The sequence below is a fragment of the Mus caroli genome, chromosome 9, assembly GCF_900094665.2.
Source record: "Mus caroli chromosome 9, CAROLI_EIJ_v1.1, whole genome shotgun sequence".
Classification (NCBI taxonomy): domain Eukaryota; kingdom Metazoa; phylum Chordata; class Mammalia; order Rodentia; family Muridae; genus Mus; species Mus caroli.
In genome coordinates, this window is record NC_034578.1 from 64,580,596 (window position 1) to 64,606,141 (window position 25,546).

Genomic DNA, 25,546 nt, shown 5'->3' on the forward strand with positions numbered 1-25,546 from the left:
ATTCGGTGCCAGTGGAAGCCAGAAGAGGGTGACCGATTCCCCTGAAACTGGAATTATAGGCAGTTCTAAAGTTGCCATGTCCCGGCCATGTTGAACCCAGGTCCTCTGGAAGAGCAGCCAGTGTTCATAACCACTGTGCCATCTCTCCAGCTCCAAGAGTGCATTCTTAGCCCTGTCTCTTTGCTGCCTCGCACTCTGTGAGAGGAGCGTGGCATGTAGGCAGTACTTTATGTACACTAACCACACCACTGGCCTGTGTCCAAAATCCCAGGACAGAATCAAGAAGAAGCCAAGTTACAGATTTCAAGGTAATAACCTGACCCATGAAATTTACATCAGGGATGCTGAGCAGGGATGCTGAGCAGGGATGCTGAGCAGGACCCAGGGAAGCTGACTGCTTCCTTAGGTGGAGGTGGACAGCATGCTCTGCACAGGGTCCCCATGAAATGTTCAGCACCCACACAGGACAGCTATATAACATGGACAGCTCATCTACGGGCCATGACTGAAGAAGAGCAAGCCTTGACTAACCCATCAGCATGGCGCCCCAGAAGGAGGCGATCCCTAGCACCCTGGATACTTACTTTTTTGGGGAAACTGACTCTTCCAACATAGTTGACTCCTCATCCCCTTCCAGCCCAAATCTATCTTTGCTTTGTTTCTGGAGGTAAAACAGACACAAATGAACATCAGTAAGTCTTAACATAGGACCACTGAAAAAGAACGTTTGAAGGGGCACAAACAACATACCCAAGTTGGCTGCAAATTCTGAGTATTGGAGAGTTGAAAAGAGAAGTACAAAAGCATGATGCCAATAAAGTAGAAATCCATGACTCTCTCAATATACAAATATTATCAAGCCTCATGTTTATCATTACTTACACAGCCAAAAAGTCAGGCAAATTTATCAACATCCTAGCAGAGTATGACTTTTGAATGAATTATATTGGGAAGCCTTAAGACATCTTATTTTCTATACGCTACTATGGCATGTGGTGGCAGGCGGCATGTCAGGTAAGAACAAAAACTCATGAAAACCACAATGCACATTTTTAGTTCAACACCGTGGGTTTCCATGAAGTAGGGAAAGCAAAAAAACCTATGTAGAGAGGAAGATTCTGAGGAATCAGGACAGATGGCCCTAGCTAGCTCTAACTATCAACCTGACACAACTTGAGAGATTCCCTAGAACAATGTGGCCTGTGGGTATTCCTGTAGAAGAATGTTGCGATTGTTAACTGACTTAGGAGGCCCAAACCACTGAGTGGCACCATCTCCTGGGCTGTATAAGGAGGATGACCGAGCATGAGTCTACACCAACCATCAAACAGCCTTCCTCCATGGTTTCTGCTCTCCTTCCTTAGCTGTGTGCTCCTTGGTCGGAGGGAATGCTGTGTAGATAGGATAGCAAGTGTGTCTGACTTACAAGTTCCTGCTGGGCTTCCTACCCATACGTCCCTGTAGGATTGACTGCAGACAGAAGTGGAAGCCAAATACCTTCTTCCTTTAGTTGCTTTTGGTCAGTGTGTTTTTATCACAGCAATGGAGATCAAACAAGAACCCAGTCCACTGCCCCTACCCAGCAGTAACAGATACGCATAGGTACAAATGTATATATGTGGCAAAACCAGACATGCTCAGAGGAGTCTGAGTCAGAGATCTCATACACAAGCAATCTTAATGCTGAAGACCTAATCTGTCACTCAAACATTTCAAATAAGGGTTCCACTTAATGTGGCTTTGTCACTGAGCCCTTTATCAGGGTAGCCTTGATTTTCTTGGTCTTCTTCAACACAACATACCTTTTTGAGGATGATATCAATGTATCCTGCAATCAGCTGGGATATTTGCTCCCCCTCTGTGGTTTGTACTGAATAGTAGCTCTCTTGGTACTCCCCAAAATCCTAAAAGAGCAACCAGGAGAAACATAGTTGCATTAGCTCTACCAAGTCCCATGAGGCCACACAGAGCAGCTCTAGAGGCGTGACACGCTCCCTTTCCACTGGTCTCCACTCTGAGGAAAAACTGAACTCTAAAAATGTATTCAAGGGCTGGAGAGATGGCTCAGCGGTTAAAAAAAAATGTATTCAATAGTAGATATTAAATAAAAAAATAAAAACAAAACAAAACAAACAAACAAACCAAAAACTGGGGCTTCCATGCCTCAGACCTGAACTCAATCCCTGGAACCCACATGGTGGAAGGAAAGAACTGGCTTTGGCAAGTTGTCTTCTTACCACCGCCCCCCCCTCACCCCCCCCCCCCACAAATACATATCAAAATAAAGGGGGTGGGGCTCTGGAAACTGTAAAGGTAGACAGACAGGACTGGAACCTTAGGACTAAAGGAGACCTAATGTCGTGCACTCCTGGGCTTTCTTTTGCACCTCATAACCCCCCAAGCAGAGAACTGGAGAGGCCAGAATACTTCACAGCAGTCATTCTTCAAAAGCCTACCCTCCCTTTCCAGAGGCCCAGGAGAACTAGACAGCAGATGCAGCCCCACCAGCAGCTGAAGAGCAGTGGGCCCCAGACATGCCAGGCAGGGGGAAAGGGCCATTGTAGTTCAACAATGCACACAGTAAATTTCTGCATGGTTCCTCTTTCTCCCTAGCATCATAGGCTTGGTGACTTCTGCTTCTTCCCATCAAGGTCACCAAGCAATAGTGAGCAATGTAGAATAATGTTGTCTGCTGTCACAGAGGGAACCATCAGACTCTGAGTATATCAGAAAGATAAAGTGAGGCAGAGAGGTGGCACACACTTAATCCTAGCACTTGTGGGCAGAGGCAGGCAGAAGCTGTGAGTCGGGTCTACTAGGGAGTTCCTGTTCAACCAAAGCTACATAGTGAGTTCCTGTCTGCAAACAAATAAACAGGGTAAGGTAAAGGCTGGTGACATGGCTCAGTGGTTAGCAGCACTGGATGCTCTTGTACAGAACCTGGAATTGGTTCCCTAGCACCCAATGGGAGTTCATAACCATCTGGATTTCTAGTTCTAGAGGATCCAGTGCCCTCTTCTGGCCACTGTGAGCATTAGGCACACCTGAGATGCGTAATTATATGCAGACAAACATTCATAGACATGAAATAACAGCTTAAAGGGAAAAGCAAAACAAAACCTCAAACCCTGGAAACGTCCTCAGCATGTTCTCCGACCATAATGGAATCAAACTGAAAATCAATAACAGAAAGACAACAGGGAGATCTGCAAACAACTGACCACGAGAGAACCAAAGCAAAAATCAATCCCAGACAGGCAGCAGGGAAAGCACCAGAAACCGGGAGATTAACAAAAGCCAAACAAATTCCTTAGGAGAAGCCTTTCCTAATATCACATCTCAGTGAAAAGGTCAATATACATCCCTGGCTTTTGGCTGAGGACATTTACCAAGTTTGTTATGAATATTTCCTATTTTTAAAATAAAATTTTGTTTTTGTTTTTTTTTTTTTTACAATACTTAGAACTGCTTTGGATAGACCAACTACAGTATTAAAAGAGGTACAACAAAAATAATTTGCCCCAACATACCTATTCCTGCCTTTCTTTCTTTCTTTCTTTCTTTCTTTCTTTCTTTCTTTCTTTCTTTCTTTTAAATATAAATCATTTTTATTCATACAATGATAGAGAAAAAAAATCACCAACTAAAGACTTGAAAGCTTTATGCAACTGAATAGCTGCTACTCACACAGCTGCTTAGATTTTTTTTCTAGAAGTTAACAGGAATGGAGGTATTGTACTTAAACAGGCTAATGATTACTGATGTTATAATTTAAAATTCCTTTCCCAAAACACCACTCTGAAGTCTCAAAGCAAATTTCTTCTAGTATTCCTAAATATCATGCATATATGTATACCAATTTTAAAATTTAAAAATATTCCATTACTTCTCACAATGGGAGAAGAGGACAGACATGGCTCTCTGAAAAGGAACACCCATGTTTTGGGGGTTATGTAGGGTCCATCCACCTTACAGCGGACTATGGAAGGTGCAGATTCTAAGCATTCCTTTCAACTATCCTGACCCTAGGATTCTATGATCAAATTATCTGACTGTGCAAGTCAGTTTTATTTATTTTTTAATTTGTTTTGCTTTAAACTTTAAGAAAGGATTTATTTTATGTGTGAGTACTTTGCCTGCAAGTATATATGTGTACCATGTGAGTGCTTTGTGCCCATAGAGGTCAGAAGAAGGCATCAGACTTTTAGAACTGTAGTTAACACATGGTTGTGAATTACCATGTGGTTGCTGGGAATCCAACCTAGGTTCCCACCAAGCCTCTCTAACCTCATGTTTAACTGTCAACTTGACATAAGATAGAGTCACCTGAAAACACAGCTTCAATTAGGAAATTACCAAGATTGAATTAGCCTGTGAGCATGTCTGTGAGGAACTGCCTTCATTGTTAATTGATATAGGAAGACCCAGCCCATTATGGGCAGTACCATTCCCTAGGCAGGGGTCCTTAACAGTACAAGAGTGGAGAAAGCAATGGAGAGCAAGTAAGCAAGGTTCCATGTGCTTACCCTCTGTGACCTTGACTGTTAGATGTCTTTAAGTTTCTGCCTCGACTAGCCTGCAACTATGGACTGAAACTGCTTTTGGTCAAGGGTATTTTATCACAGCAACAGAAAAGAAACAAGAACAGTAACCATCCATTCTTTCTAAACTCCTTTATACTTAAAAAAAAAAAAAGTCTTATTTTACAATGTCTGCACGAAAATCGAGATTCCAAAGACTTTAGGCTGTAGCTAACAACTTCCAGTACTTTTACATTTTTTCTTCTTGCTTGACAAACTACTTCCATTTTCAGAATTCACATGTAAATGTGTCCCTATCTGGCTACATAGTTGTATTCTGTTAACAGCAAATTTTGAAGTTGAGAGGGGAAGCAGAGGTCAGAAAGCCTGGGACAGTCATTTACCTTTTATGAATCTCATGCTGTTCTATCATCTCAGCCAATGCTAGAAATCGCGAAGCAGGTACTACTATCCCATTTTAAGCTGGGGAAATTGGAGCTGAGAGAGGAAAGGTAACCTGAACAAGGTCGCAGAGGAAGGAAGTGACAGTAGAGTTTAGTATTACCCCAGATTTTTGCTGTTTCTACAACACTTCCATACAGTCTGTATTCTCTCTAGGCAGGCTGGGCAACACAATTCTGAGGAGGATTCACACATGAACCTTAGTCTCTTTTCAGGATATACAAGAGGTATCACGAGGAACACATGGTTGAGTGTCTTTCTGGTGAGCACCACTTTCCCATCCATGAGCTTCAAGAAGACTGGGACACAACATGTGAGAAGCAGCAGCGCATGGAGAATCCCAGTGCTGCTCAGTCCCTTACTTCTGCTCCAGTGCCCACTGTACCCAAGCACTGTGTCACCTCCTCTCTCCATGCTGTCCCTTTAAGGTGAATAATACCCACAGGCTGCCCTCCAATACCACCCAGGACCACACCAGTCCCCTCAGTGCCTGGTTATTCCTACCAGTGTGAAGCTCTTGGGTGAAGCGGCCCAGCGCTTGACCGTGGTGAGCGGCCACTCCTGAAGCACCTCCTTGGTCTTCTCATCCACACGCATGACGGAGTCCTTGGTGATGCCCAGGAGACGGGGAACCAACTTGTTCTTGCCTTTCATTTTTTCCTGGAATGAGGGGGTCAGGAGTCACCAGCCTTTCTAGAATACAGTGGATTGGGTGTGTTTCACCTGCAGTCTGACTGCAAACTGGGTGTGGCTTTTTAGGAAAGCTAGGTGAATAATGCACTGAGACAAAAGGATGGGGCAGGGGGACACCAGGATACTGGACAGATTCACAAAGGTGTGCTGTTTCCTGGAAAGGACTATTATTCAGCAGGAGGGGTTGCTCCAAAACTGTGTCGGACAGAACTGGAGGGACATCCAGCATCCTTCCAAGTATTACCATCCCAGGAAGCATCTGGGTGGTGAAGAACAGATGAGAACTACTGTAGATTTTGAACACTAAAGTGGACCCAAACGGTCCAACGGGGATCTTCTCATTATGCAGAGGTATAGACACTTCCCCTTTAAGAAAATCTCTCTGCATCCACTTCCACTTGCAGTCCTTGCTTTTGTACAACTACTGGTCTTGACTCTTTGGGGGTAATGTGTTTAGGATACTATTTGTCATTTGAAACGTTGTCACTGTGCATATTCACTGTACATGGTGTGCTGTTAGGAAGTTTTCATACAAGTATCCATCCCATCCCCAATTTTGTTTCTTTGAAATAGAGCCCAGGTTGGGGGCGGGGGGGAAGACTCCGAGTAATCATCCTGTCTCAGCTCCTAAGTGCTGGGGTCACAGGTGATCCTAAGAGCAGGATTAGTGACTCATTTAATAGATTTAAAAAATATAATGGTAGATTCTTCACACTTACACTAAACCTTGCAATATATTAATAATTTAGGAAGAATATTTAGGTGGGTATTTTTTGAGACTCCTGGGTAAGCAATGTTGTTCTAGCAGAAACATTGAAAACAGAATAAAGAATAAGAGAAAGCTTTAACTTAACACACAGATGAAGGGGAGGGAACATATGAGAGAGAGAGAGAGAGAGAGAGAGAGGAGACAAGAGGAAGGGGAAGAAGAAGAGGGGAGAGAGTTTTCAAGCAGGATGGGGAGACACAAAGACAGGGATAGAGGGATAAGGAAAAAAGTGCAAACAGGATGTCTCATGGTAAGAGAGACCAGGAAGCAAAGAAGTGGCAAATAAATATTTGTACCACATAGGGCAGTCAAAATTTCATATACCATCTGTGAAGTGCTCTTATAATCAGCAAAAACACTCCCCAAAATGATGCAGAAAGTATTTACAATCATAAAAAATGAGCAGATAAAATCTCATTTATGTCAGCTATTAAAAATTAATTCTCAGAACTGAAGGAGGTTTGAAAGGGCTATGCAGAGAAACCCTGTCTTGAAAAAAAAAAAAAAAGATGCTGGGAATGATTGTCTCATGTGATCTGTACTATTTTCCTTATTGCTAAAATTTTACTTAGGATAGCTATGCTTTTAGTACTGTCAGGAAGAAAAACTTTCCAAGTGGTATGTGCTGAAATACATATGTCTACACAGCTGTCACCAGTAACATTGGTGTGTATAGTCACACTCGTAAAGAATGCATGTTTTGGAGTGTATACCCACACCTGACACTGACATTTGTGCTTGAACTTAAAGCAGGTCTGATGCTCACTAAAACAAGTACCATTGACAGACCTCAGACTCCATAAGAGTCTGTCATCGTATTTTCCCTTTGTAAATGAAGACACTAAAAACTTGCTTAAGGAAGACATGGCAAATGGCAAAACCACAATGGGAACAAATGTCTAAGCTTAAACACATCTTTAGCATGGGGCGGCAGGGGGTGGCGGTGGCCTAGTACTCAGGAAACAGATGAAGATCTCTTCAAGTTTGAGGTCAGCCAGGGCTATATATTAAGACTGTCTCAAAATAGATGATAAATGATAGATAGGTAAATAGATAGGTAGGTAGATAGATATATAGATATATAGGTAGGTAGGTAGGTAGATAGATGGATGGATGGATGGATGGATGGATGGATGGATGGATGGATACAGATAGAGAGGGTTGAACAGGAAGAGAGATAAATAGACCCAGTTTCCTCACAAGAGGAGGACACAGTGGTATCAGAACATGTGTAATGAACGGGAGAGAACAAAGCACTCTATGACCCTCAAGCCCTCAAAGGACACTGAGAAGAGTTCAGTTCTTTTAAACAAAAGGTCACTTTCAGGACTAAGAAAAATTAAGTATAACATATATGACATGGATTCAATCTTTTTGTCAGTGGTCAACCATGATCACTTATTTTAGAAGACACTAGAGCTCTGAGTTGACCTCTAGGAATGTCAGAACAGCAGCAGTCAGACTGTTCCTTTGGCACACAAGCAAGATGGAGCTGACCAGAGGCTCACAGGAGCAGCCGGGCTCACTCACTAGCCTGGTGCTCATGCCCCGAATTCACTTGCTGCAGTTAGATTTAAGTCACAACTGGCCAGATGCTGCATCTGTTAGTGCTAAGTTGAGCTTCTTTACTGAACCAAGTTGAGCTTCTTTACTGAAGAGAGCAGGAAAGGTCCAGGTAAACCCTGGTTCCACCCTGGCCAACTCACCTTCACTAGGAAAAAGGACACCCCATATGTCCGGAGGGACCGGGCGAGTTTGACGTACTTCACCTTGGCTTCTATTTCACTCATCTCTCCACAGTTTTTATGTTCCTGCAAAAGCAACAATGAGGGTGGGGGTGGGGATCTGTTACTGTAGCCTGCCATCAGGGGGACACAGTGGGGCAGGGCGGGGGTGGTGGTGGTGGTGGTGGTGTCCTGACAGGTGAGGTATGCAGGGACCAATAGTGAGTGACATTTCTGCATGTGGTCTCTCCTGCCCCATGACACAGGTTTGTTCTGATTAAGGACTAGCGCATGTCGGAAGTTCAAGTAGGTTCCAGCTGAGTGCAAGGATCCAGGCCCATTTGCAGCATGCCAAGAGGACCCAATATCCCAAAGAGCTCAGGGTTCATATTTTAAACAACAGCAAGAAAGATGTCCTCTAAGGACAGGTAGGGGTCCTTCTAACATAGATTCAGAATATATCTTTTTCATCAAGCAAGGCATATACATTTCTGAACATCAAAGTACTTGGAAATGATAATGAATAAAAATATTTTATACACACACAATTTATATTATACTTTCTATTTCCATTTCAAAAATCAAAGAAGATTGAGGATTTGCATTCACTAGAGTGTTTCAAAGTCACATGGACGGCTTGATTTTTCTTGGCGACTGTCTAGGACAGACAAGCCACTGACTTTAAAAATAATCCAAGGTTTTCAAAAGGCACAAGCTCCCCAATTCTAGCTTCAAAAACAAAATCTCAGGACAAAGGGGCTCTTTGTGTCTTCCCCAGTGCAGCCTGATGGCCAATCACCTTGCTTCGAGGCTACGAGAATAATTCCTTTGAAAATAAATATATGCACATTTTTTTTCTCAGAAGAGCTAAGTAACCTTTATCAAGAAAGTACGATTTAAGATAATAAATCTGCTCAGAGTAGAGCTGTCCGTTCCCATCCTCTTTGAGTCAGAGATCAGTCATTATAGAAGTGGATATGCACAGGGGACAACACTCCATGTATGGGATGCTCCTCGTCAGAACAGATGAGCACCAAGGGAAAGGGGAATAGCGTGTTTCTGTGCATTTCCAGTACCTGAAATATTCGCTTCTCGGCTCCTCTCTGCTTGATGTACTCTTTCGGCAGGAACTCCTTTAGACTGAGAAAGAGAGGGGACAGGAGAGACCACATTTATCACAGTCTGTGTCGGGAAGGGGACACTTAGTAAAACTCTCAGTTAAATCACCAACACTCCTATAAATTTATGGCACAATTAATATAACTGTGCCTACGACGCACTTAAAGTAAAAGACGGATGTGACCAAAAAGAGAGTGAACAAAAAAAAGGTATTTGAAGGAGGAAGGTCCAGTGTACACTGTCAAGTAAAAGACAAACAGGGCCAACATATATCGTGTGTGTCCTTTTGCAAGGCAAAGGAAAGAGTATTTTTACTGTGAAAACATTTTCTTTTATTTAAAAAAAAAGTGTGAACAGCTTAATATTTTTAAGAAATCAAGGGAGGCTAATTCTAAAAATGAAAACTGTTTTCTGCGGGAAGAGGAGGGAAAACAAGAATGGACCAGACAAAACCACATTGTTCAACATACATTGTACTAGGGCTTTTCACTGTGGAACTCACAAAGAAATACCTAAAAAAATCTAAAGCAAACTACCATAAACATAACAATATATCATATTGACACTATTGCTACAAGAAAAATAATGTTTCCAAATGATCTTGGAAAACAGACAAATGACATGTGAATCAAAATATTGACTCTAATATTAAAATGTATTATTTATCTATTATCATTCCATATGCTGCTATAATTGCAGTGCATGTACGTGACGTGTGTGTGGGCACACACGTCACAGTGAATGTGTGGAGGTGTCTGTTTTCTCCTTCTCCCTTTGCATGGGCTAGGAAATGACTTTCTGACCAGGGCTCTAGGAGGAAATGATCCCACTCCAAATGCCACCTAAAGTCACACTGCCAGCTCCAGCTCCCTCACTCATGGGTTCCAGAGACACTGACATAGCCTCTGCACACCTGACACCTTCAAGTCACCCTTTAGCCTCCAGGTATCCTGTGAGACCAGAATTTCAAGGCCTGCAGAGGAGGGGAATGAAGGGGACCACCCACCCATTACACAGTGAGGGGGACCGCAGTGTCAGGTGGTTTATTTTTTTTAAAAGCTCAGAAGCTGCGGGAACCAGAAGAGAGATTTGGAAGAAAACCAGATCTGGACTCAAACACAGAGTTCACCGAAACTTCATTTTCCTTCCTTTTAAGGGTAAGCTGCAATTTTACTTTTATTGTTTATATTTGAAGGTATATAATATTTTTGATAGACAGACATATTGGAAGGATTATTACAGTCAAGCAAACTAGCATCTCTTTCATCTCCCAGTGGTAGTGTGAGCAAATTTCTATTAGACAATATTTACTAAGGCCCTTGTGAGGGACATTTGCTCTTAAGTCATTTGTCCAAAGAACTGAACCTCTCTGCCCAGTGACCACCATCCTACCTCCCACTTCTCCATACCCACCCTGGAAACCATCTTCCTACCATCTCTATCTGCTTTCTTGATATTTATTCATTCACTCATTTATTCATTCTTTCCTTCTCCCTCTCCCTCTTTTCCCCTCCCCTCCCTTCCTCCCTCTCAACTAAGGTTCAAACCCAGGCCCTGCACATGGTAGGCAGATGTTCTGTCAACGAGTTACATTTCCTTCCTCCAGATGCTGTATTCTCTGTCTTGCTTGTTTCATTTACATCTTTTTAGGTTCCTCTGTGTTATCAAACAGGCAGATTCACCTTAAAGGCTGACTACTATTTTGTTGTACATATAATAAAACCCCATTTTCTTAAGTAAAATCGAAGCTGCCTGAACTAGCAATTCCAACAATCTCCTGGTATGGTTAAACATGGGAAGCTCTAGGGAAGCTGCTATTGCTAGGGCAAATGCTAACTGTCTTCGTATGCCCTAGAATTGCCACCAATGAGGCAATTGCCACCTCCAGACTGGACTTACCACCTGAAGACTAAAGAGGACTGTTATTGCTTACATTAACTGACGAGAATGTGCCCAGTTAAAGTATCCACCAGGCAGAGGTTACAGGGGTGGAGGAGTGGCAGACATGCAGTAGTGACAATGCCACCAAAGGACACTGGGAGTCAAGTTTTGCTTTCGCCTCTGTTTTAATGCTGAGTCAGCAAATAGTCATAACCCCATCTCTAGTTGGTATTCTAGAGCTTCTCTGAGTGTGGTCTCTGGACCAGCAGCATCAGCATCAACCAGTACCCTGCTAGAAACATCAATGTTCAGCCTCGCCCAGACCTGCTTAAAAGGCTCAATGGAGAGCTCAGTGGCATATGCCAGCAAGCCCTGGTTCTGAGAGAGACAGAGGAACCACAAGCTGTGGTCAAGTAGCTCAAATTACAAACCAGAAGTACTTGGACTTGACTCCAGGTTCCAAGATCACAATGTCTGTGTGACTGAGAGTCCTGGGTAAGCTCTGGTGGTTTGCGGAATGGCCATGGCTTGAAGGAAGTCCTGGATGACTGGGAATGCCTGGAGTGGTCACAAAAAGTGACTGTCCTAAGATGAGGATGAGGAAGACACACAGCCCATCCACAACATGATAGCCTGGCTCATTTACAACGAGCAGGAAGTTGTGTCTCATAGTTCTTCAGCCCAGGGTGTGTGACATCAAGGTGATTTTATAGTCAGTCATCTGGGGAGGGCTGCCCCCTTCAGAGTGGAGGGACAATGAGTCCTCACCCAGGTGATAAAAACACTAGCGAATACTTCATCTTTATAAGGGCCCTGATTGTATCCTGAGGCCACATATGCATGGCCCTAATGGCAGCATGGCATCTTAAAGACCACCCTTGCTAAGTTCAGTACATGGGCAATCAATCCCTCAAGTGTGGAAGGGATCCATTGATCATAGCAGCCAGGAAGAAGCACAGGCACTGGGCCTTAAGATCTAGGCCACTGTCGATATGGTTCTGTGGTCCCAAACTAGTCCAAACACCCTTTAAAAAAGCAGCCCAGGCCACTGCCCTGGAACTTGTGGCAATACAGATCATGCTGGTTTGCTATGATCCTGAGTTTGGAAGTCATCAGGCAGATATAGGGCCCCTAGCAGGCTGGGCCAGGAACAAACACCATTAAACCATCATTAAACCACCCTGCCAGGAGAGCTCTGAGCTGTGAGATTCACAGAACAGGAATTACAAAACATCAACCCAACAAACAGAAACAAGGAAACACTGGAGCAGACAAGGGTCTCTTCCTGCATTTTACTTTCAATGTAGTGAGGCAGAGAGGGTGAGGTGCAGGGCGCAAGGCAGAGCTGAAGAAGAGCCTAGGTTGAAAGGCCACCTTCCTGGTTAGTTTGGAAACACAGATTCTAGCCAAAGATTCTACAAAAGCACACCAGCTCTGAAGGGGGAAGTACTATTTGAACTGCTGCCAGTTTTAAAACTGACTCGAGGCCTCCTACTGTGCCGAGAGCTTTGCTTGTTGACAGTAGAATTATCTAGAGTTTGTGGGGGGAAAATTTCCAAGTACACTCCGAATTCTTTCAGAGCACAGATTCATGCCTCGGGTTGCTTTGTTTTCTCAGTAAATACTTGCCTGGAATGGCCACACAGGGAACAGAGGCTGGCCAGAAAGCATGAATCTGAGGCTTCCTTTGCCTGTTACCTACCTGCCCACCCTTCCCTCCACCAATGGACACTACCTTCACACAGATGCGGAGACCCTTTTTGCCTGGCATGAACACCTTGTTTCACCTTTGCCAAATGTGAGTAGGCCAGGCTCCCATCTCAAAGCCAGACTACTGCAACTACGTTTTGAAAAGTGATGTTAATTGTGGAATCTATATCCTCACCATGAAGAGGTCCGTGTTAATGGTACCACGTTTGCTTTGTTGTGTGTGTCTGTGTATGCCACTGTGGCACATGCACACGGATGTCCCACTCTACCATCCTCTACTTTATTCTGCTGATAACAAGCCTGAGCTAGACTGACAGACAGCAGGCCCCGGGTATTCTCCTGCCTCTGTACCCTGCCTCTAACACTTCTCTTGGTTATTGGCTAGGGTGGCCACATGGTGAGCTCGGGGCTTTGTGTTGTACAGCAAGCACCCTTAACCACTGAGCCATCTCTTTTTTAAGACAGGGTCTCATGTAGCCCAAAGCTCACTAGGTAGCCAAGAGTGACCTTGGGCTTCTAATCTTCCTGCCTCAACCTTCTGAGTCCTGGGTTTGCAGGCATGTGCCATCAAACCTGGTTCCTTTTCGGTATTTCTAACAGTAGCTACTTTCTTGGCATTTGTTCTCAGGAATATTTTATCATAGTCTTATGCCTTCATGTATCTATGAATAATAATTCATCCAGTCTCTCTTTGTGGATGTAGTTTTAAACATAAAGAAGCATATTCTGGGATGTCTTGTTTCCTCTGAAAAGTCACTTGTATTTTCATACATTCTGAAATGTGATACCTCGTGGCTTTTTCGACTTTCAGGATTGCTTGAGGCAGGAGAGATGGCTGAGTAGTCAAGGCACTTTCTGCTCTTGTGGAGGACTGGGGTGGGGGGGGTGTCAATTCCCAGCATCTAAATAACAGCTCTCAGTTTATATGTGTGTGTATGTATGTATGTATGTATGTATGTATATGTGTACATATATATATATATATATATATATATATATATATATGCAAAACATCCCCACACAAAATAAAAACAACTACATTGTGAAAAAGCATTTGCTTGTGGACTCAAACAAATGAGAATGGCCTTGAGTCCCATCCCCTCTGCCTCCACCTCTCAGAGTCTGGGATTAGAGGTGAATATCAGGGCTTTGTGTAGGCTAAGCAAGCATCCTACCAATAGAGCTAAACCCTCTGCTCTCCATATTTTTTAATTTTGCCATGCTGAGAACTGAACCCAGGCTCTTACACATAGGCATCCCCTCAATAATTTGATTATGAACAACTTCAAACACACGAATATACTGAATAGACTTATGTAGTGAACTCTTTACACTAATCTAGCATGACCTCCATTCAAGTCACACCTACAACAGATGACCTAAGGTCTCAAGTTTATCAGTAACTCTCACCAACACAAAAGGCCTAGGGAAGGTTTTTACTCGACACCCCTTAATATTTTCCTCAGGCTTTCGAGGGTCATGAAGAGAGTCCTTGTTACAATGTTTCACATTGCTGCTGATTTCTGAGTTCTTTAGACTGACACGTACCATGTCAGTTTCTCTCAGCAGCATCACTTCCTGTACCAGACTCTTCCCATCTTTCTAGAAACAGTTTCTGCTCAGTATTTGAATAGCCCACCCTGCAATTAACATAATAGAGGTGTCTCAGTGTGGTAAAAGCACTTACGGCTCTACTGTGGGACCTGAAGCTCAGATTGAAGCACAAACATCAAGTGGCTGGCAAAATCCCATGTCCTCAACTCCAAGAGAACTGATACCTTCCTCTGGTCTCTGCTCCTACTCACACATGCACCAACACATGCACAGACATATAAATACTAAAGATAAGCTTAAAAAAAACATACAGAGTAGACCTAAGAAATCCACTAAGAATTAGGATGTGGTATCTCCCTTTTGTCTTCTCTACACTAGTGCAGCCTCACACACACGAAGGTATTCAGTGAATTAAAGAACAATGCTGATGTTTTTAAAGATTTGTTTATTTATCAAATGGTCAGCTAGGAAGAACATGCATACATGTGGCAATATATGGACGGAGCAAGCTATATTTAGGAATATATATGTATATATACATATATAGTAATAACAAGTAACGAAAAAAAGAGGTCATGAATTTGCAAGTGAACATGGATGTATTTGGGAAGGTTTGGAGGAAGGGAAAGAGAGATAGAAATTAATTATATTATAATCTCATTTTTAAATTAAAAAAATCTTTTTTTTAAAAAAAGCACTGATTCATTTTTATTCTGTATGTATGAACATTAGCTTGTGTGTGCGCATGCGCGCCATGTGCATATAGTGCCTGCTGGGACTGGAGTTACAGATGGTTGTGGGTGCTGGGAACCCAACCCAGATCCTCTGTAAGAGCAGCCAAAGTGCTCTTAACTGCTGAATGGTCTCTCCAGCCCCATGCATGGCATATTGTCTTTGATCATTTTCTAAGCACAGAAAAGCCTAAAGCCATTCTAAGATTCTTGCTGTTATGTGGTAGTTCCCTCATCCTCTGATACAATGCTCCTTCCTGGGGGTCTTTGTGTGTGACATAGGGAAGTCTAGAGTGTAGATGAAGCTTATCAAACTCAAACAGGGAGACCTGGATTTCCTCTGGCTCCAGCTCTGTCTCTCTGGCACTTACTACCCCATCTTCAGAGTAGATGTCCCATCGAGTAGTCTTTCTCTTCCTGAAAGTATAAAGGTCTTTTTGTTTCTAATGCTTACCTTTTCTTTGAATTTGAAATTGCGTGTGCATGCGCACACACACAGGAACAGCTATGCCACAATACATGCAGAGGCCAGAGAACGACTCTGCAGAGTCAGCGCTCTCTTCCACTGTTGCATGGACTCTGATGACTGAATGCAGGCGCCAAGTTTGTGTGGACAGCATCTTTAGTCACTTTGTCATCTTGCCAGCCTGTTTTCTTTCTTCTCTCCTTTCCTTTCCTCCCCCACCCTCTCGAGACAGGATCTTGCTATGTAATATAGGCCTGCCTAAAACTTGCTAAGTAGTCCAGGCTGGCCTCCAGCTTGCAGGGATCATCCTGAGTGCTGGGATTCCAGGCATGTACCACCCACCATGCCTGGGCACTGGTTTCTGTTTTTCAAAATGAGTATCTTCATTAGTGTGGTACTGAGTCTAGAAATCACTTGAAAAGCTAGAAGAGAGTTAGGAGATATTTTTATTGAAATGTCCCAACTGTGTTGATATGATACACAAATGCTAAAAAAAATTGTTTTTAAATTATATTAAATACATTCATTGTGCACACTCCTTCACACCATGTTCACCTAATTACATGGCTGATATTCCCAAGGGCTCTCTTCAGCCTGGCCCTCTTACAAGTTCAACTTTCCCATTGTTAAGTTTGTAAATTCTTAATTGTTTGGGTGGATAGTAGAGATCACAGCTATACGCAAACACACACACACAGACACACATACACACAGAGACACACACACATAGTTCCCCTATCCCAGATCTAGCCAGCCACCAGGAACAACGTAGGTAAAAACAACATCCAACATTCAATGTATAAATCAGCAGTGTGGCCCTGCAGGTTTGTTTTAATTAAGAAGGGTCTCACCTCCTAAGGATTTTCACCAATACCGTAGGAACAGGAACATGTACAATTAAGTATCTACAGTAAATGAGAAAGCTTCATTACCTAGACTAGATCTGGTCTAATTAAAAACTAAATCAAATGTAAGAGGAGAGATAATTGCTACTAGGCATAATGAGCTTATTTTAATTTAGAATCAGAGCAAGGGGACGCGAACCACTGAAAGGTGCCGGATTCATCTTGGGAAAGGAAAGTCTGAAGGGATGCTGCACCTTACATCAGCTGTCAGATGGTCAGATGGCCCAGGAAAGACGATTTGGTTGGTGAGAGTATTCGGCTTACAACGAGACCAGACTGCAGTGACATTCGTCAGACCAAAGCCAGAATAATTGCTGGACACGTGGCCAGCAGCAAAGGAAAGGAACACCCATCACAATCCGGGTGACATAACACAATATCACGAAGGCCAAAGGAGTGTGTGTACATGTGTGCATATTTATGGTCCTGTTTGTTTGTATATGCCTGTGGGAGACAGAGGTTCCTGTTGGAAGTCTGCTTCTATCTCGCTCCTCCTTAGTCTTTGAGATAAAGTCCCTCACATATTCACATACTGATTTACATAACAGGCTAGTCAGTGAGCTCCAGGAATCCTCATGTAGGCTTATAGGTTTTTATTTTTGTTTTTCAGCATAGGTGCTGAACTCCAAACTCCGGTCCTCATGTTTGTGTGGCAAGTACCTTAACCTCTGAGCATCTCCCAGCCCTGGTTGAAGAAAATTCTTGAAATGAATGCATTTCTCCTCTGCTAACTCCTTTTCACATACAGTGAAAATGGGACCGGGAGAATTAGCTGCCCAACACTGACAAAGGGTCACATGAGATGAACAGGATGGCACTGGGCTCTCCTAGGCTTCTGGTTAGATCTCTTCCCACCAGGCTCACGCACGGCTGCAGGTAGGAAAACCTAAAACCAAGTATTTTCCTTACAGTGTCCTGGTCTCACTAAGCTGCCCCCCACTTTCTCTAATTCATTGGCAGTCACTGTAGAGCAAAGGTAAGCCAAGAGATGGGATGAGTGTGAGGTTTGAATGTGTGAATGTAAAATCCATGAGAACCCAAGCCTTCAGCAAGGCTTCAGCAAGGCATGTGGTGTCACAGAACAGAAAGGCCGATTTCCCCAGGTTCTTGCGGAAGGAAGCCAGTCCAGCGTGGAGAAATGGGCCCAGAGGAGCACTTGGCCAGATAACTCATCTGGGAAACACTGAATAGAGTAACAGGAACTGCTCAAGGCCACCTCAGACTCAAGGTCGCTGAATGTATATTATAGCATAAAGCATCATATTGCAAAAGCCCCCGGGGTTTCATTAACTCAACCTAGTATTGTAGTGTCTTGCCTGTAACAGCTCAGTTTGGACTACATAGCAGGTTGTACTGTCTGACATTGCCTGAGCTCAGGAGAAAAGCTGGGTTTTCTTTCTCAAGGGCACAGGCTGCTTCAACCGCAGCGAATGTAAAGGGCCAGAGAAGGGTTTGCCTTACCCTCTCCTTCAAGCCACCTCAGTACTACAGATGACCCACTGAGGACATCTTGACATGGGTGAATCCTCCCTCCTCTGACAGGATTCACATACTGTTCCCACTTCCCAACTCCCTCGGGTCACACTCTAAGTGACAACGGGACACTGATGAGACTCGGAGATTTTTACCCTCATAAATGGAAACAGAGGGGGAAGGAGAGAGAAGACAACAGATACAAAACATCATCAGAGAAAGCAATACATAAAGGCCCTAGGGAAGTCTAGACCCAGGGCAAGGGAAAGGCACCCCCCTCCCCAGGGAAGCAGCAGCCTGCTCAGCAGGGTATTCCTAAGAAAGGGAAGCCAAAGACCCACGTTCTAAATAGTCACAGTGCAGCTGCGGGATCAGCTTCTTATGGAGACACCAGAGTATAGAGCCAGGGAAAAGAAACCACCTCATCAGTCTAGAAAAGAGAATCAAGGACCAAAGGGGAAACAAGGCTACAGACAGTTCTGTGTGTGCACACTGTGACTCTCGAAGCAACTAAGAACTCTTGAAATTCTAATAAAGAATTCAAAACTTGGCTGGTAAGATAGCTTAGCCATTATCCAGCGTGAGGGCCCAACATTTAAAACAAGCCAGATGTGGGAACCAACTGGCCAAGTATGGTAGACTCCAGCAAAGAATCGTCTACCATGGGAATGAAGAACGAATAAAGTTGACAACCCCCATTCTGTATTTTTACGTATCTTACCTTACCAACAACAGTCTGCATTGGGGGTTCTAAACTCGGTTAAGAGACTGTCAACATTCTCACAAGCAATTGGAACAAGGAGGGGCCTCTCCGGTTCCTCCTCAAAAATAAAGAGGAGAAAAGAGGGAGAAGGAGAAGAACGGGGTGGGACACTTACTCTAAGAATCCAGGCTTGTGTTTGTGTTCCACGTGAGGTCCAAACTGTATCTGGGCTTGGAACCCACCAAACTCACAGGCCTTCTCGAAGGAGACAGGGTGAGAGCCATTCAGGATGTCATCCCGAGCCTGAAACACAAGAAGGAAGTTCAGGGGCTGGGAACCATTGCACTTCTCCTGAGTTACTTGCTCCTGACACAGAGGACAGATACTGTAGATGATGAGGGCATGGTGAATGTTGGGGGAAGGTAGAATCAAGGCTAAAAGAAAACAAGCTTTTGGATTCTCCTCCTAAAGTGGGCAACAGCTGTAGGGCATTAGCACTACAGTCGCCAATTCTCAAATGACACAAAAAATAAACCCTACTGAACATGTTGGAAGGCAGCTGAGACTATGAAAAATGAAGAAAGGACCAGACAATGGAAATCCTTTGAAACGATTGGATTCATATGGGTTGACTTAGAAACATGATTTGCTCCACCTGAGCCTAAGTCATAAGGCTAGCAAGAAACATATCCACGAAGAGGTAAAACCATCACAATCATCCAAGGAGAGAGACAGATCGTGTATTCCCTCACTCAGACAGGAGTGCTGCCTGGGGCCATGTAGGGAGGGCCAGCAATGAAGGATTTTACAATGGGCGCTTGCTACATTGCTCCTCTCTCCTGAAACATGGGGCTGTTGGCATTTATCACTTGGGTTTCTGTCTTCCTTTGCTCTAGCTACATGACCCAGAACCCTCTGAGATGTGTACTCTCCGCTATCACTCTGGGCTCTAAATGTGTAGTCTCTTCTAATTGCCCTGCTAGCTGCCTTCCTTTCTGCATTCCAGCCTCATTCACTATTTGCAGGAGTCAGCAAATAGTATCTCAGACCTTCAGTGGTCTGTATTGTTGTAACTCGGTGTGTGTTGCAACCAGCCATTCTGTCAGTTAAATTCAAGAGTAGACACAGTAAACAGGCAAACAAGAATGCAACAGGTAAGGGAATTTGCCAATTTAAAATGCCCACGTAAATGAATTTCTTACTTTCAATACAGGTGGAAGGTAGAGATGCAGCTTATAAACCCTGCATTATCTCTAATCTCAAGTAGGTAACAGCAAGGACAGAAGGAATTTGAGGTGGAATGAAATTCTAAAGAAACACTGGTGACATTTTCCTCCAGTCAAAAGAATCACTCCAAGGGCAAAGCCCATACCATATGCTAGGAGATCGCAACTCAGGGGCTAAGGGATTTTCTAACATAAACAATTAGTTAAGAGCAAAGACATTAAAAGGTGACTGGGAGGATAGCTTGAAGCTAATGAGAAGTACTGATTTTCTAGCCAATATTCCTTTGTATTCTAAGACGTCAGCTTGTAAAACGATGGCTGGTGAAATTAACACAACTGTCTCCCAAGGCCAGGAAGAGCACAGCCATGGCCACTGAGTCCCAATGCCTCAGAGAGGACCAGTAAGGCCCAACAGATCATACCCAATGCTAATCCCCAGGAGGGACTGAAGAACGGCACCTGTGGACTCTAGATTCCTTCAGTTGTGTGGGACCCAGAAATGGACACTTACTTACCACAAGACCAGGCAGAAGTCTTCTCGAGGTCACATAATAGTTACTTTTCTGCTACTGTGATAAAATACTATGACAAAGGCAACTGAACAAAGAGTTTACTTGGCTAATAGACTTTGGTTCCAGTCTTCCACTGATGTTAAGTGATGCAACAGTCACTTGAAGCAACTTATCACTCTACATCCAGTCAAGAGCAGAGGTGTATGCTAGCCCCTAGCCTGCTTTCTCCTCTCTTATCCAATCAAGAATCTGCTGCCTAGGGAATAATGCCACTCACAGTTGGTGGGTCTTTCTACCTCAAGACATGCCCAGAGGCCAATTTAAGCTAGATAACAACTTATTGAGACGCCTTTCCCCAGATCCTGTCAGACTGACAATCAGGGCTAACCACCACATCCATCTGTCCCCTGATCACCTAAATACCATACCTGGACATAAAGCAAGTTCAACTGCACAGGGTCTCTCGAGTCCACATTCTGATCAGAGTAAAAGAACTTCCGTCGGAGCAACAATGTTTCATTTTCATCCACGCCTTGCTCTCTGAATGTCCGGCTGTGATCTAGCCAATTTACTGCAACATCAAACAGATGAGAGGACATTGTTTGCTACTCACTGCCACAGCTTGATGTGCAAACAGAGTTCTATAAATGCAGTTGGTTGCTTACAATTGCTTCCTATAGAAGAATTATGCTCTTCAAGCTCTGTGATATGATTGACTCCCCCACCCCCATCATACTAAAATCCTACACAACAGAAAGGATCTAGAGTCCAGAGGTATTCTTCAGGCTGCAGTAGGAATTAGCATTGGGTATAATCTGCTGGTTTTCCAGCCCTCACTGGTCCCCTCTGGAGCTTCTTGAGTTGGGGTCTAGTAGCCATCATTACCCTCTTCTCGGCCTTGGTGTCAAGACCAGTTTTGACATGCAGGGTAAACTGAGGTGGGGCACAGTGTTGGAAACTGGGGACTGATATTGCTAGTAGGTGGAGGGGGCCAGTGCTGATGGCAGTCGGCAACTGGAGAAAAAGAAATAAGGGGAAGAAAATCTCATTCTGTCTGTCTGTCTCTCTCTCCCTGAGTAGATGAACCAAGACAAGCTCCAACAGCTTCACACATATGCATGCATGAATACATACATACATACACACACATACACACACACACACACACACACACACACACACACACAAATTTGGTGAATGGAGCAAACTCCAACGAGCTGACTCCAACGACTTTATTTTTTCTCCCACAACTTATGGATCCCAGCAAAATCTTTCAAGCAGTATAGAAGCTACAATATGACTACATTCTATTTTTCTGTTAGTGAATATTTGTGAAAAAACAGTATGTTCCCCAATACCTTTACATGAAAACCATTTTACATATCAGAGGTGAAGAAGACAAATTATTCCCAAGAATCCACATGCATTCGTAACCAAGCAACCAGCTATAGATTAACAAAGTGTGAGCAAGTGAGGTAATTTTCTCTTACTGGCAGGCTGCAATCTGTGGCTACAAAGAAAGGATCGATTGTTTTATTATTTACCTTAGGAAAAAAAGTAGTCTTCGAAAAATCGTAAAAGAATCACAAACATAAACTTTTACAGTCATTTCTATTTTAAATTCTCAGAATGCATATCTATTCCTCACCAATTTTTATTAAACCATAGCATGAAGCTGAGAGCAAAAATGGGTATACGAAATCAATTATCACCTCGATTAGCCCATCTTTAGCAAACGATGCTCGTCAGCTAGTGCCAGTCTGACTGCCATTGCTCTTGTTCCCTGGCTTTAAAAAAAATCCCTAGCTTAACTGTTACACGAGTGTGTCTTTCTGAACTTCAAATTGTTCCCTAGGATTTTCTACATCAGAGCCACTAGCGAAAACATCTTAACCTAACTTCACTAACAGTCTACATCTCCAAATTCTTTCTAAGGATGGTGGTCATGGCTGACAATCTACGCTTCTAAGTTCTTTCCAAGGGTGCTGACTGAATGGTTGATCTGTTCCAGCAGCAATGCTTGAGAAAGATCCAGCATTATTATTGTGAGTGCCAGTGGTACTGCCCAGTGAGGGGCTAGAGGCCCCCTTAGAATTTCCATGTGATTCTTAGATGAAGAGGGATGTGAAGGCAACAAGCAGAACAAAGATTCCCAACGGCATGAAGTCCTCAGGGCAGTAATCTTTGGTGTTCTGCCTCTCCAAGGCACACCCTCATCAGTATACTAACCAGTGGGCCACATTCTGTGAGTTCTAAAGCCTTTTGTTGTTCCTCCTGCATGGCCTTTGATGCCTTGGGAGACAACTGTATTCATTTAACTGATCTTCGTTTCACAAGCTACTTGTATTTCTTTTGTACTAAGAAATCAAGCTTTTGGTTTGAAAGAGTCTGAATTCTGGGTGCTGAGTTGGCTGTGGTTTGGGAGAAGACTGTGGAAGCTTTGGCAGGTGGCGTCTCCCAGGAGGGTTCTAAAGTCTGGCCCTCCTTCCTGATGATGCTGAGGATGCAGGATGAGCATCCAGCCTCTTCTTGTCCCTTCATGCTGCCCCTGCCAAGATGGAACATACCCCTTGGAAGGCAAACCAGAGCAATCCCTTCCTTGAATAGCTGCTTTTCTTGCTTTTCTTTTGTTAGTTACATTTTATCTATCTATCTATCTATCTATCTATCTATCTATCTATCATCTATCTATCTATCTATCTATCTATCTATCTATCTAATGTGTGTATGTTGCAGAAAAGATGTGGCTATGTTGTGTAGTGCATGTAGAGGCCAGAGGACACATGGGAATGGGTTGTCTCTTTGTACCATATGGGTCCCAGGAATTGAACTCAGATCATCAGGCTTGTTGGAATGTGCCTTTACCCACTGAACCATCTCACGTGTACTTAAAGATCTTGTCTGACCACAGCAACAAGACAAATATCTAACACTTTAAGAGTTTTCCTTGGAATCAAGTACTTACTTCAGTCTTATCTAGTGAAATGGTTTAAAGACACTAGGCATAGCGAGTTTCTCTGCTCTCAGATAGGAAATAGGGAGAATATTAAAGTTATGTGGTGGTGGTACAGAGACTCAAAACTAAAGGCTAGAGATGATATCTGTACCCATAGGCCAGCTTGCCTCTGACATCATCCTAAGAATCCTGTCCTCACATTGTGGTGTATAGACATATACATCAGCCATTCCTCTGCTCACTCCCTGAAGCCCTCTATGTCCTCCGCACCTCATTGAGTCTCTGTTTCTCTCTGTCTCTGTGTCTCTCTCATGCACGCACGTGCACATGGACACACACACACACACACACACACACACACACACACACACACCATACTCACTGTGTTAAGTATTTATGACCAACCTCACCAAATGCTAAGCAACTCTGGCGTAAGTAACCTGTCTGACAGACCTCCTCTCCCAGAGTCACCTGGGAGGGTACTGCGCACACATTAATAAATCCTTGAGATTTGTCTACTGAAGGCTTCTGGAAAGAAGTCTGTAACTGGAAATTTAATGAGGTAGAAAGAGAAGAGAGCAGAGGAGGACTCAGAGGAAATGGCAGGCCCTCCAAAGATCGATAAACATTATGAAAGTGATGATGTCACCCAGAGCTGCAGCAGGAATGGGGGGTGAGGGGGGGGCTGGGAGGGAAGGAGGCCAGGTGATGAACTAAGCCCCTCCCAGGGGACAGTGGGCAGCAAGGACCACAGAGCAGAGCTTTGGGGACATTTGATGTTATCTGCTACTTTTGTACACATTATCCATGTGGCTGTGGAAGTGACTGTCCTGTGACAGACCAATCTCATGATTTTAATCTCTAAGGAAATAATGGATCTAGGGAGTGGGTTATTAAAGACTACAAATATCTCCCCCAAAGATAGCCAGAAACAACCTTTTGATGGAAGTTCTCTGCTGAAGGAGTGTTTATTAACTAACACACACGCACACACACACACACACACCCTAAGCAAGCCTCCACATCTAAGAAATTCATAGAGACACAAAAGATATATAATTATAGACAGATAGTTACAACATAAGAAAGGCTGTATCACACAAACACAAACATACACAGGCACACGCACGACACACACACACACACACACAGTCATGCACACACGAATTCCAAGGGGAAAGTAAAAACGACGGAGTAGGAGCTTGCTTAGTTAAGTGGATATGCTATCCAGCTGCATTTAGACCCGAAACAATAATTACATTTTTGCAAGATAGTAGGAAATTATGAACACAATTTTTGTATTTGATATGAATGGATTCTTTTTAGATGTCAAACATCATTATAGTCACTTTAAAAGCTGTTTACAAGTATTGTCTTTTAGTGAGACAAATCAGAACATTTGCAGATTAAAAAAAAAACAGAAACAAACCAAAAAGCAGTTTTCAGTCATGTGGATGGTGGCGGTGGATCCAGGCTCCTAAGGACTGTGTACCTGGGCCACCAGTCTCCCCCACAGACACTCACAGTCATCATCTGTGTGCAGTTTGGCCTTCAGCTTCTCCATCTTCCTCTCATCTCGTAACAACGTCCTGTCTTTTTTCAGTGTGCCTGTCCCTTCTTCTTTCTTTTCTTCAATGGTTTCTTGGATTAAAGAGTATTCTTCATAATTTGTTATTCCTAATAATGGAAATTTGGTTATATTTATACATGATTAAATCACTACCAACTTCTACTTAGGGCCAGGGGTACTGCAAAGGGTTCATGTTGGGAAAGCCCTTCCTCACTTGGGGACCAGGAAGGTCACACACCTCACAGCTCCTGCATAAACACAAGCTCTTTAGGCTGGGAAACCAGATTCAAGGTATTATGTACAATTTTCTCTACAAACACACTTATATATACCCCTCTCCTCTATTTTTCTCTCTGTCTCTTTCTCTGAGATCAAACACAAAACATGAAGGAAACACCATCTCCCACTGAGCTTAATGGCTCCATTAAGTTGTATCTATATAGTTACTTATTTGGAGACATAGTCTTACAATGTAGTCCTGTCTGTACTGGTACTCATGATGTAGACCATGGTGGCCCTGGAATCACAGGAACCTGTCTGTCCCTGCCTCCTGCTTGCAGGGATTAAAGGTG

General features: G+C 43.4%; 1 protein-coding gene across 1 annotated transcript in view; it reads right to left on the minus strand.

The window, feature by feature from the left end:
- The window catches only part of Tln2 (talin 2), a 425,269-nt gene that overhangs the window by 156,031 nt on the left and 243,692 nt on the right, over positions 1-25,546 (minus strand). Inside the window, exons 7-14 of the mRNA XM_029481962.1 lie at positions 24,929-25,081; positions 20,877-21,019; positions 18,886-19,013; positions 9,245-9,308; positions 8,151-8,255; positions 5,487-5,642; positions 1,803-1,904; positions 585-661 (exon numbers count right to left, since the gene is read on the minus strand). Of these exons, the coding sequence (XP_029337822.1) occupies positions 585-661; positions 1,803-1,904; positions 5,487-5,642; positions 8,151-8,255; positions 9,245-9,308; positions 18,886-19,013; positions 20,877-21,019; positions 24,929-25,081 (928 nt within the window). The remainder of the gene's footprint in view (positions 1-584; positions 662-1,802; positions 1,905-5,486; positions 5,643-8,150; positions 8,256-9,244; positions 9,309-18,885; positions 19,014-20,876; positions 21,020-24,928; positions 25,082-25,546) is intronic.